Source organism: Lycium barbarum, chromosome 2 (assembly GCF_019175385.1).
Source record: "Lycium barbarum isolate Lr01 chromosome 2, ASM1917538v2, whole genome shotgun sequence".
In the NCBI taxonomy this organism is placed as follows: domain Eukaryota; kingdom Viridiplantae; phylum Streptophyta; class Magnoliopsida; order Solanales; family Solanaceae; genus Lycium; species Lycium barbarum.
In genome coordinates, this window is record NC_083338.1 from 123,863,643 (window position 1) to 123,878,084 (window position 14,442).

Genomic DNA, 14,442 nt, shown 5'->3' on the forward strand with positions numbered 1-14,442 from the left:
GGGTCGGGGTGGGTCGGACATGGTTTTTTTAAAGTTAAATCGGGTAATTAATGGTGGAATTGGGGATTTTGTCGACTGAGGGGTATATTTGTGTACTTTCTTAACGGAAGGGGTACATTTATCTACTTTGACTAACGGAAGGGGTGTATTTGTCTACTTTAACTAACGAAGGGTATATTTAACTATTAAACTAAAGTAGAGGGGTATATTTGACCATTTTCCCATTTAAAAAAGACTTGACATGAGTATTTTACTAGTCAATCTAATAATCACAATTCACAACCAACCAACGACAATTAGGGTACTAAAATTGATTTACAACCAGGAAGAAAGATTCAATTCAGAATCCTCTACTTTATACATCTACTTGTCAGTGACTACATTACTTCCGAGCAAACATTGCCCCTTCACAATCTTTCCATAAAAAATTCAGTGTGCAAATTAAATAGTCTTAATACATAGTTTGACCCCTGACCTTTTCTAAAAGCGTATCTTTTACACACCACTTTAGGTACGTGTTCCAATTGATCATGCCCAAAATTCGTCCTAAAATAATAAGCGATCGTTTCAACTATAACCTCATTTATGAGTCCTGGGTAGTAAACCAAAAGTATGTCAGAATTGAAACTTTTTTAATAGTTCACAATCTTAAAATAATTTATTTTCAAAAAATATCTTAAGATTTTATAGTAACATATTCAAAGGAAAAAAAGAACAGAAAAATAGAGCAGTGATTATTTAAGAGAACCAACAACTGTATAGACATAGTAATTAATGAGCAAAGGTCCACAAAACCACAATCAAGAATTCTGCATAACAAGAAAAGGACTCTTCCCTCTTTTTACTCCACACTCCACTCTCCCACCTGTTTTCACATTTCATTATTCTAAAGCAAAAAAGTCCTCTCTGCCTCTTAGACTAAAGAGTAAAGAGAGATGCCCATCCTTTTTTACTGATAAAAACCACTCCCCCAACATCACCCTTTTACAGTATTAGCATCTCTCTTTCTTGCCATGGCCAAAGGTAGAGGAAATTCCAGTACTAAGCACTCTAAAACCAGCAAGAAGAGAAAAGAAGAGAAACCACATTCATGGGCAGTTGTACGAAGCCTCTTTACTTGTAAACACCTACAAGTTGAAATATTGAAAGAAGAGAAAAATAATCCTAAAGGCCATGAAGGTAAACAGGTCGACAACAACAACAACAATGATAAAAAGTGCAAGAAACAAGAGAAAAATCTTAAAGGCCATGAAGATGAACGAGTCGATGACAACAACAACAATAACAACAACAAAAAGTGCAAGAAACAAGAGAAAAATCCTAAAGGCCATGAAGGTGAACGCGGCGACGACAACAACAACAACAACAAAAAGTGCAAGAAACTGAAGTGTTCTGGCTCCATATGTAGCAACACAAAGGTCATGCATAGGCCCGAGCCATCGCCATCGCCTCCAAAAGGACGTAAAAATATCGATGGCTCGTCGAATAGATCCATCAAAGTAAATAATAATGGCATTAGTAGTTTTTCTTCTTCTTCTGCTTCTTCGTCTTCGTTACTCTCAGGTTCTCCCACTGCTTCATCTTCGATAAGAGGAATGCCATTCAGAAAGCTTTCGGGTTGCTATGAATGTAGAATGGTTGTTGATCCAATAGCTAGGGATCCTTCTTTGAGATCAACTATTTGTTCTGAATGTGGAGAAATCTTTACGAAACTTGAAAATTTGGAACTTCATCAAGCTGTTAGGCATGCTGGTACGTACTAATTTCTTTTCCTAGATTTTTTTTTTCTAGTTCTAAAGCGCTTTCTAACAAATGTGACTTCATATTTAGCAGAATTCGAACTCGATATCTCTGGTTAAAAAATGAAGGAGTATTTATCAATCCACCGCAACCACTTACACTTGTGGGTTCTTTCCTATATTTTCATTTACAAAAAGTTAATGTGTATTTTATTTTAATCCTCTGTTTCATCAATTGGTTACTACTTTAAAAAGGAATCTCTTTTTCCTCAATTCTTTAGTCAAACTTTTTTCTGTAGCCTCGAACTGCATGACCTCTGTCTCCCTCTAGCTGATTGGCATATTTTATATTTGTACAAGTTTTTTGGCAGGGAGTGTGTAGTCACCATGTTCGTCTCCCAAAATCATTCATACTATGTTGTAGTATTAGTCTTGTTGTCATTATGATTCCAAATAATATATTATATTTCACAGTGTTTAGTATGTCAATTACCTATGCCATTTCTTTAAATGTTGTCATTTCTATCACCAGTTTCTTAGGAAGTTACTACTCCTTCCGCCCCCACTTAAGTGTCGATTTACCTTTTTTCACGTCTACTAATGATATGATTAGAAATTATTGTCAACTTTAATCTTGAATTTCTAGTGACAATTATTTTTGAAATAATTCTTTTGAACTAAAGTGACCTGTTAATCTGGGACGGAGGGAGTACTAATTAGTACTAGTATTGCACTAACCTCCAAGCCTCCACTTAATTCCGCCCTCTCATGCTACCTAATTTCTTCTTCTTCTTCTTCTTCTTTTCCTTTTAGATGTACCCTCCCATAAATTTCTGAACTAATATATACAATGGAAAAGTTTACCGTCAAACTAATCAAATTATCTGAAAGTTGATCTTGATGATTCTACAATATAAATTAAAGAACCGCATGACTTGGGCGCCATACCTAAATATTTAGTCTTATTAAGTTCCTTCGTTCCGCTTAGGTACGCCTGGCAACCGGTTTCATTTAACCGGTTTTAACCGGTAACCGAACCGGTTAAACCGGAACCGGAACTGGAACCGGTATAACCGGTTAACCGGTTCCGGTTAACCGTGTATTGGTTTACCGGTCCGGTTTCAATATTTTGGAAACCGGAACCGGACCGGTTAAACCGGTGAAAAATAATAAAAAAAAAACGTTGGTATATATATTATATATAAATATATAACATATATATATATTAAGTATATATACTTATATAGTATATATTATATATAAATATATATAATATATATACATATATTAGTATATATATTTATATATACTATATAAGTATATATTCTTATATAGTATATATGTATATATAGTATATATATTAAGTTATGCATATATATAAGTATGTATAGTATATAAATATATATATATAGTATATAGTACATATATATATATATATATAAGTATATAGAGTATATAGTACATATAAAAAAGTATATATATTAAGTTATACAAATATATAAGTATATGTAAGTATATATAAGTTATATTAAGTTATATATATATAAGTATATATAAGTTATATATATAAGTTATACATATATATGTATACGAAAAACACTATTCTGTATATACATATATATGTATACGAAAAACACTATTCTGTATTGCTGACTTGCTGTTAGTCAGTAAATATTTAAACTTTAATTATAAACTTGTCTAACATATGTAAATATAGCTACAATATACTAATAAATACTATAATATATATATATAATATAAAAAATAAAAAAAAATAGATTTTAACCACTCCAAACCGGACCGGTTCCGGTTTGGAGTGGAAAACCGGTTAACCGGTTGGAACCGGTTCCAGCCTTACGCTTAGGCAACAAATATAACATGGTAACAAGGAAAAAAAAACATAACTTACCCATTTATTTATTCTTTTGTGTCTATTTTATTCTAATTTTATGAATAATATGAATTGGCAGTATCTGAATTGGGTCCGGAGGACACAAGTAGAAACATAGTGGAAATCATATTTCAGTCAAGCTGGTTGAACAAAAAGACCCCAGTTTGCAAGATTGACAGAATCTTGAAAATCCGCAATACTCCTAGAACTATTTCGAGATTTGAGGAGTACAGAGAGGCTATCAAGGCTAAGGCAACTAATCTTGCCAAAAAACACCCACGTTGTATTGCAGATGGGAACGAACTCTTAAGGTTCTATTGCACAACATTCATGTGTTCCCTTGGCCTAAATGGCTCCTCAAATTTGTGCACTGTCCCAAATTGTAATGTGTGTACTCTCATCAAAAATGGATTCAAGATGGCTACTACTACTGATCATGGTACAAAGAAAGGTATTATTGTTGGAAATCGACTTTCTTTTCATATAAATTTTTATTATATTTACCTTTTCTGGCCGCCCTAAAATATAATAGCCAACAAATGCATATGATTTGTACTTAAATATACATGTAATATACATATTACATACGTAAATATATATTTAATATACAATAAATATACATATTTACTTAAACATACAAAAATTATACATATTGTATACATGAATATACATATTATATAAATGATCGATGTGTTTTGCATATTTTGACTAGTGCCTGTAATTAATTTCGGCCGACGGGCCAAAAAAAAAGCTTGTTATTAAATTACTAGAGAAGAATGATCGATTGAGAGAATAGTTCTTAAATTGTGCAGGTATATTGACGACCGCGACGAGCGGGAAGGCACACGACAACACAAGAGTTGTGTCAAATGAGGAGGATGACAAGAGGGCAATGTTAGTTTGCAGGGTGATTGCAGGCAGGGTGAAGAAAAATTTGGATGGAAATAATAGTAATAATTTGGAGGAGTATGATTCCATTGCTGGAGCTGCTGGAGTTTATTCCAATTTGGATGAGTTGTATGTTTTTAATCCTAAGGCTATATTGCCTTGCTTTGTTGTAATTTACAAGGGTTTCTAGTAAGATACTGATTAATTAGGACGTTGTTTTCCTTCTTGTTCTGTGACAACAATATTTTTCATTTGTTTTTGTTCAAATGAATGAAAATGTGTCAATAACTTCCCGTCTATGTACTTGTTCGTAAGTTATTTGTTTGATTTACTTTTGTCAACGTATATAAAAGGTTATGGCACTTTCACAGTGATACAGACTAGTCAGACACCATTGTTCCGAATTGTGTCTTTATATCATCCTCCTCCTTTTACATTTATCTCAATTTGTATTTTCCATCACGTATAATGAAAATCAGCTTAATATTTTTAAATTATTTATAATATTATTTAGGGAATAATAATAATTGATGAAAAGATACTTTTTTAATCAAAGATGAGCAAGTTAATTAGACTCTCCATAAAGTAAAGGTCTATATATGTACAAATTTGAAATGTACGGAGTTCAATTTGAAATGCTGCCTCTACCAAGAAAAGAGTTATATTTGTTATAGATTTAGTATTAACTTTTGGAATATTCTAAATTATCGTTAAACCAAGCGAAGCGGGTAATACTAGGGATAACGGCAGCATTGGTACTTAAAGTTATTGGTAAATTTTACTTTTGATATTATTGATATATGACTCAACATATTAATCCTTGATTAATTAAATGTGTGATTTTGGTCCATTCGTGTAGAAACTATGTTATATTTGACTATTTATAGAGTTGTTGTACTATCATAGATGAAGTAACAATACAAACTTGACATAACACATGAGTAATTAAGTAATAGAATATTTAAAAATTACTATGATTTATGAATGTTTACAAGTAAAGCTATCAAAGGAGTATCCTTTAATTAATTGAAAGTTTGATATATTTAGTCAGATATAACAAAGATTAGAATCAAAATTTATCTATAATTAAGAGACCAAAAGTGTTATTATCTCATAATACTTAGTACTGCTATATATTTTGACTTTAGACTAATTAATTCCTCCCATTTATGTGGCAAAATATGGTTGGATCCTTTATTCGATCAAGAACCAATTTAACCAAACCAAACTTTTAAGAAACACACATATATACACCAGCAAATGGCTAACGTGGGTCCGGGTATACAAGCATGCTCTAGCCTGTGGTACAGTACAATCAATATAGGTCACGCTCACCACTAAATACCAAGGCACTTTCAACATGATCACAAAAAAACGGACACTTTCAAGTAGGGGTGGGCATGGTATTCTATGATACAGTATTGGATACTTTAGTTCTGTAATTTTGATTTTCAGTTTCAAAAATACTATATACACTATTACCTCATTTCGTATGGTTCAGTATTTTTTAATTCGGTTTTGATATTTTGCGGTACGATAAATCAGTAATCATAGTTTGTTCGATTTCGACTTACATATAGAAAATTATAACTTTGGCTACTCAAGTAACAGTCTCAATTATATCATACTAACACCTTACACATGTAAAACTATTCACAAGCAGGTACAAGCAATTCCTTTTCTTAGTCAATTACTCAAAAAACATTTCAATCAAGATAGAATAGTGAAAGTTCTAACGTCTAAATAACTAATTTTGTATTAATACTAGTTTATAAGTATTTGTTAGTATTATAATAATATATATGAATTATTCATGTACCTGTATATTTCGGTATGATAATTCGGTATTTCGGTTATTTATTTATAAATATTTGAATACCAAAAAATTTAAAATGGATACCAAATACTGCATCAAATACCATAATACAAAAATCGGGGTATCGAACGTCCACCAGAGTCCTATCAACCTCAAATTTTATACATTGTTAGTGTAACTAAATTGTACACCATCATGTCATTCAAATGATAGTTATGGGTAGCTCTCTTTAAAATATGGGATTTCAACTTTCAAATCTTGTACATAAGATATGCTACTTGCCTTAATCAAAAGAATGAAAATATTTAATAATTCGTCCTTCTCAATGCCTATGGAAACTGAAAGGAATTTAAGGTACTACTAGTTCAATTTTGCCTTTATTTAAAATGGAGTGAGGGTAAAAGGAATAAGTGAAGAACACATCCTCTGAAGGAAGGTGTCAACTTTAACTTCACCCACTACAGGAATATGTATCTCCTAGGATTCTTTTTCTAACATTTTGTGCACAATCAAAAACACTTGTAAAGTTATAACTTTGTGGGTTCCAGAATGATATATGATTTACTTTTGTCTAAACATAAAGAGTGTCAAATAAATTGGAACTAGCTATATAGGTTAGATAAGCATCTTAAATAATGATGCAACTTTTTCCAGCTTAAAATGTACTCCATATTATCCAAAATCGGACATATACATAAATTAAAAAATTATCATTGGCGTACCTTAATCATGGCCAGACAATTGGTATTATTGAGTTCCTTACAGTACGTTTTAAAGAGAGAAAGTAGAGAGTTTTATGCTCTGTGCTTGTCTTTTAGCCTGAGTTTATGGTCGCGCATGGCTGCTTTGGTTTTTGTTACGTTCCCATCCCCTCTTGTTTTTTGGGAGTTGGAATTTTATTTTATTTTAAATTATTTTGACTCTTGTTTTGTACTACTCATTAGCTCATAATTTGGACATCATTACTTGTTTGACTATAGTCGGGCAATGCAGCATGGGCTCTCTTAAAATTTACAAAACTTATCGAATCTATCTTCTAATTAACTTCCTTGTTCTGTGATCTGCCACTAGTATTTATTTTATTAATTATACTTTTTAGGGTCATAGGGATGTCAATATAATTTTTTTCTGGGTTAAGGACTAGCTAGCTCTACCTAGAGCCCGTTTGGATTGGCTTATAAGTTGGCTTATAAGCTGTTTTCAGCTTTTTTGAGTGTTTGGCTGGCCAGCTTAAAGTCATTTTATGCTTAAAATAAGCTCAAAAAAATAATTGGACCCATTTGACTTAGTTTATCTAAAGCAGCTTATAAGCTGAAAACAGCTTATAAGCCAAAAAAAATAAGTTGGACTACCCCAACTTATTTTTTTCAGCTTATAAGCTGCAAACAGCTTTAAGCTGTAAGCCAATCCAAACGGGCTCCTAGTGAGTTTACCGCTTTCCATAGTTAAAAGTAGTGGGTTCAAGCTCCATAAATAGTGTAGTATTAACATCACTGATGTCATAGAAAAGATTTAAAAATATATACTGTAGACTTGGTTATAAGCCCTTGATGATGTTGCTTGACTGGCCTAAAGTAAATACATAAAGTATTTGTTCTTGACTGACCAAAATAAAATGCTATAAATTATGTTGTCATGGTAGAATCAATTTTGACTGCTTTGTTTATACGTTTTTTAGTCGAGGGTCTATCAGAAATAACCTCTCTACCTCATAAAAATAGAAATAAGGTCTGTCTATATATTACACCTCCCAGATCCACTTGTGAAATTACGTTGGATATTTTGTTGCTCGTGATAGTGATGGAATCAATTATAAAAGGCGGTTTCTTGAATTCCCAAGGATTATTGCAAACCCCCACAGGCCCACCATATATACATAAAAATCCAAGATAATTCACCTTATCATTGATCCAACTAGCAATAGTAGACCTTGAAATACAGAAATTTAAAGCACAATCCATAGTTCATTGTCTTCTTTAAATATCTTGGGTGACTCATTTTACATGATTTCAGACTTTCAGTGTTCATTACTTGGTTTACTAGTGTATCTACAACAATTTACATACTGTAAAACCAATATCCGTTCTAGTACACGCTATAGCGTACGTTAAACACTCACATAGCTCTTAACATATTCTAATCGTAAAATAGGCTTACCTTTATTAGGTGTAATTTTTATTTTTTATATTTAACCATATGGATTAGAAACCCACAGGTCCAACTAATAAATACCATTTGCAATCGTCATTTCGTTAAGACCCTATTTTTCCTCTTCTTTTTTTACACCATTTTGTTATATAGTATACAAGGTGCAGTAACTTTTATGGATCATGAAGATACATGATCACAGACTCACAATAATCTAGATCAGACTGATTCACTTTAAATACAAAGATAACTCAAGCCTAAAACAGGGAAAAAATTCAGGATGCCTTATTTGGACACAATATTTCGCATGTCAAGTTTGAATATCTCTCAAGACAAATAATTAAGTTAAGAAGTGATTGCTTAACAATAATGTTCTCCTTTACAGCAAATCTCTTTACCATAAAACATAAGTAATCCATACGTCAAACTCTATCCATTCAAAGTTCATAACATTAAATTATAAAATTGAAGCACAAATCAGTAAAAAACACAAATCAATTATGTTGAAAGTTAAAAAGAGACTAATAAACCGAACAGGCAACCAGTAAATAAAATTTCTCAAATTAGTGTATAAAGTCGAGAACAAATTAATGTATTTTTTAAGTCGACGCACTTTTCTTCATTTTTTTTTTGCACTAATCTGTAATTATATTTTTAACATGTCTTTCATAAGGGAGCTCTACATCAAATCATTGTACATGCAGGATTACATGGAAGATCTTTCGAAGAGGTGCCTGTGTAGAGTATCCAAGCGTATGTGTGGGGATTCATGTGAATGCGACGGGACACAATGCATCATTGTACAGAGAAACCTATTGTATACAAGTGCATAGTTCCCCTAAATGAAACTTCATAATTTTATAGATGATGTGCTTGATACATTTGTCTTTTTATATTGGCCAAATACATAGCCCTTTAAACTTGACTGAAATTTTCATTTTGACATCTCAACTTAGGTCAATTTACGTTAACACTCCAACTTCATTCCTTGTGTGCCTATTGAACACAAAGTTGACATGGCAAAAAAGAAGTGTATTTCACACTTGTTAGGCACGTGAACAAGTCTCAAATAATGTGTTTTCACTTTGTTCATTTTCAGAAACCCACTTTATTTAAAGGCCACCACACCAGCAGCTCTCCTCTGCTACTATTCCTTATTTTTTTAGCACGATTTCTATCATAAACAAATTGTAGAGATCATTTCTAAATAAATTATTACTAAAATAAATGTACCTTAATTTTTTTTCAATCTGAAATATAACCGGTGTACAGAAGTCAGAAAGTAGAAAATCAAGAATTTCTACACCCACCAACAAATCTTGTTTCCACGCCACGATCTTCCTATTGGAGATATTGAAGTCTTGTAGAGAAAATTAGTTCATAATAGCACACAATGTCAGCAGATGCCGTAACCATAGAGAAAATTCCCAAAATCATCTTGCTGAGATAGTTCATCACATTTCTGAACAACAATTATAATTTTAACATAAAAAAATTAAAAAAGTTTTTTTCGAGATTTAGAAAATGGCAATCATCTCATCTCTGCTGCTGTCCAAAAGGTTAAAAATAAAATAAAATAACGGTTGATAAAAAATTGAATGTTTGCATATTTCAATCACTGTCTTTCTTCAAATTTCTTTCAACCCAAAGTTGAATATTTTTGTTGTTGTAACTAAAAAATTTCAAGCCAAAAATTAGTTGCCCCACCAATTTAGTTGACTTTTTATTCCTCCCCAACTTTTTAGATTTCGCCACTTTTTTTCTTCAAATTCCTACGTAAGAAAAATTTTCCTTTCAGTTAATCATTTTCTCTTTTTTCTTTATTTAGTTTTTTTACTATTTTTCCCTTTGTTGACTTGTCCTTTTTTTAATTGGTCGTATTTCTTTGGTCTATGGCGAGTAACTTCACGCACTTAAGTTTGTTTAGGGCTGTCAAAAGTGTGTTCAATAGGCACACAAGCAATGCGGTTGGAGTGTTTAATAGAACTTACCTCAGTTGAGGTTCCAAAATGTAAATTTCAATCAAGTTTGAGAGGCTATTTATGTATTAGGCCTTTTATGTTTCAAGGTATTAGACAAGGGGACCCCTTCTCTCCTTATTTATTTATCATCTGACTGAAAATGTTATCTAGAAGATTTATACAGGTTACAATTAAATATCTAAAAGATGTTGTTGTCATACCTACTTTAATGAGCATCTTATATAAAAGTAATAGCCGAAATTCAAATTTCTCTAAGATATCTTAATCTTTTTAATAGGGTTTACGTATGCATGCATACACAAAAAGTTAGTGTCACATTTCTTTTTCCGTATTTTTTATTTATAGGATAATACTATTAAAAGACACAAACTTTAACTTCACAACAAACATTTGATAGTAATATTTATTTATAGTGCTAAGGATTAATGCACGTTAAGAAAATGTTAGATGTGTTTGCACTACATTGCCTTGAATATTATTGTACAAAAAATTATATTTACTAATATAAAATTTGAGTAGTTTAATTCAAAGTTTTAAAGTATTCTATTAGTAAAAACTAGATTTATTTAAAAGCAAATTTATTATGCTCTTGATGTCACCATACAAGAGAATAATAATGTAGCTTTCTTATTAATTCATGAATAAGTCAAATAATGAATTTTTAAATATTCATTGTAACATTTTGACAAAGGTGTTAATTCTATTTCTTCATCTATTAATCCAAACGCAAAAACATGTGTGTGTATAAACATATTAAATTGGTAGGGTTAATTTATAAACCTACTCACTTGACTCCTTAACAATTTTCCACGAACCGAACCCTAACCCCTTAATCTTGATCCAACCCTCTAACCTGAGGGGTTTGAGCAGAGTTCAATTTCTTAACACTAACCAGAGACTAGCTCAATAAAACTGAAATTTAACAGAATATCTTTAATGCATTTTAATTTTGAAATACGCAAATTGTTCAATTTCAATTTGTAAGCCTAGTTAGTTTTTTTTTATTCACATGTTAAATTTGAAATAAAATACATAAAGTTTGAATATTTTCCTTCATTTGTTTCTTGTTAAGTTTGACATTAAAATCTTATTTATTTCAAATTTTTAATTAATCAATTTCAACTTGTAAGAATAAAAGCTATTTATCATAGGAAATTTCAAATTAATAAAAAAAATCATTTGTTATTCTTATATTTGTATCTTTGTGAAACATTTATCTTCATCTAACAACTTAATTATATGGAGTATAATATAACACAAAATATGGAATATAAAAAAAATTAAAAATAAAACATCTTAATGGACTCAACCTGTACGGTTACGGGTGGATCAGGCCAAAGAATATCACAAATGATTCGAGCTCTAATCCAACTAGTGTTAAGTGACAGGCTGGATCAACCTATTAGTGTAACGACTTGTCCTGTTGTTTTGATTATTAATTTTTTCTTTCTAAATCACACAATTCTAATAGGTTCAACATGCATACTATGACTTCAGGGGACGGTTGGAATGGTTTCCGAGGCAATCGGATGAATATCCGAGAAGGAAATCAAAAAGTAAGGTTTTGAGAAAAAATAAAATAAGAGTTCACCAAAATCAATATTCGGGATAAACGGACTCAGAATTGAGGTTTCAAAGTTCCCATAGGCTCGGATGATTATTTATAACTTAGTTGGAAGCTTGGACGAATCCCGATGGGCGGAGTGATTCAGACGCTTGAGTTGCATTCTAGTAGAATTACAAGTTAAGATTTGACCACCGCCAAATAGTTGACTTAACGATTTTGGATTCATGATTTGAAAGTTCCAGCCAGTTCGTATGATGATTTTGGGCTTTTCCATAAGTTTTGGTTAGATTCCGATGTGTTTAGAATGAGTTCGGGTTGTATTGCACTCACATTTGATATTTCGCCGTTGTTTTGAGCATAAACAGTACCACATTAAGCAAATGAGCTCTAAATTGCATTTTGATTGCACCATTAGATCTGTATAGTGATTTCAGAATCATAGCAACAAGAATCGTCAAATTTCGAGGTTGTATGAAAGAATTATTGTCATTAGAGCATAAAAATTTGATGTGGTGCACCTATGGTAGCGATCGCGAAGCTTTAGCCCCGACTGCGAAGCCTTTCGTCGCGACTGCAGACCCTTTACCGCGACCGCGGAGCCCTTTCGTTGTGACCACGAATAGTTATCACAAAAAGTGAACCTAGTCAACTATAAATTGACAGATTCGTCCCCACAATATATTTTCATGATTTTGAGAGCTCTAGAGCTTGAATTTGAGCGACTTTTGAGGGGTTCTTCTCGTTTCAACGAGGGGGTAAGAATTCAATCTCGATTTTTGTATTTCTATTTGATTACCCTTATTTATTAGTGGATTAATTCGTGACTTGGTTGGGAATTTGAGGGTTTTGCCCTTAAATTTAAGAAAGTGAAATTTAGAATTTAGAGGTCGATTCAAAATCGTTTTGGGCTAAAATTTCAAATATAAATTCCTTAAGGGATGAGTAACCTAATTTTGGAAGAAATTTCTGGTTTTGACCTCAAGGGCTCGGGGTTGACTTTGTCACGACCCAGCCCCGTGGGCCGCGACTGGTGCCCTACTTGGGCACCCATACGGACATACAAACTAAATCATCATAGCAAAGCTTAATACAGATTTCATATTCATCATTTTTTTTTAAACAGAGTTGAGAACGAATATTATCTTGCGCGATTGCGCGTACAAAACATTATATCAGAATCAGAAGAGGCGGCAGAATATACATCGCCGAACATATGCACATATATCAAAAAGCCGACAAGGCTATCAAATGTGTCAAAAGCCGACAAGGCTGTCAAATATGTCAAAAGCCGACAAGGATGTCAAATATGTCCAAAGCCCACAAGGCTATCAAATGGCACAACGGCCCAAAACATATACAAATGCATGCCGACAAGGCTGCCATAGCGAATAGGGTCATATAAACTCATCTGTACAGAAGTAGGCACACACACCCACAAATACGTCTACAGACCTCTAAACAGACAAACCGAAACATATGGCGGGACAGGGCCCCTCCGTACCCCCGAACAAATACATATATACATAGCGAACAAGTATATACCAAAATGTGTGCTCTGAAATGAGAAGAGCACTCCAAATAGCAGAAGAGGGTGTCCTAAATGGGTAGATCACCAAACTGTGCGTCTGTACCTGCGGGCATGAAACGCAGCCCCCCGAAGAAAGGGGGGTCAGTACGAAATATGTACTGAGTATGCTAAGCAGAATATACAGAAAACAAACCTGAGACATAAACGAAGCAGAAGTGCCGAACATAAGTACAAATCCAATCATATCAAAGTGTTTAGTTTAAAAATATAAATCATGCATAGAGTACAGAGGAATATGGTCGCCCGCCCGTCGATGGCGCCATAACACAACATAACACCAGAAAGTCTCAAATCTCCGTATCCCCATCACACATCACATCACAGCATAACACCAAATATAAGTGGAACCCGACCCTCTTTTGCGAGTAGCTCGGTGAACCATAAACACAACATAACTCCGGAGTATATCAAAGTGCGCACGACAATAGAACCAGCCCGGGACTCGGCGAAGGAAATAACAAAGTGCACGAATAGAGTCGTGAGTAGTCATATGCATAAAATCATTATCATAAATTCAAACATAAGTAAAATGATCATATTTGAAAATCGAAATAATAGTCTTAACAAATTCTTTCAAAAGTTCCCGAATTACATAAAGGAAAGTCGCGGGACCCGCAGACGGGAATTTACCCAAGTCGGGCCCGCTCATGGAAAACGTACTCATTATTCATAATGCAAACTTTGATAAAAATATTGGAGCAATCCGAGCATTTATGTGAAAGGTATGGCATTCAGAAATTTCGAAGTTCTTTAAAGCGAAACCTTTTTTGCGCAAAGTTCGGAAAACGATTATTTCAAATACATAAAGGTTCATATTTCATCA

At 32.8% G+C, this 14,442-nt stretch overlaps 1 protein-coding gene across 1 annotated transcript; it reads left to right on the forward strand.

Moving 5' to 3' along the window:
• The first annotated feature begins 796 nt into the window (after positions 1–796).
• LOC132627045 (uncharacterized) lies at positions 797–4,892 on the forward strand. Its single transcript, XM_060342106.1, has 3 exons — positions 797–1,752; positions 3,710–4,081; positions 4,443–4,892. Exons 1-3 carry the CDS (start codon positions 1,014–1,016, stop codon positions 4,706–4,708), a joined length of 1,377 nt encoding a protein of 458 aa, XP_060198089.1. The 5' UTR covers positions 797–1,013; the 3' UTR covers positions 4,709–4,892.
• The last annotated feature ends 9,550 nt before the right edge of the window (positions 4,893–14,442 follow it).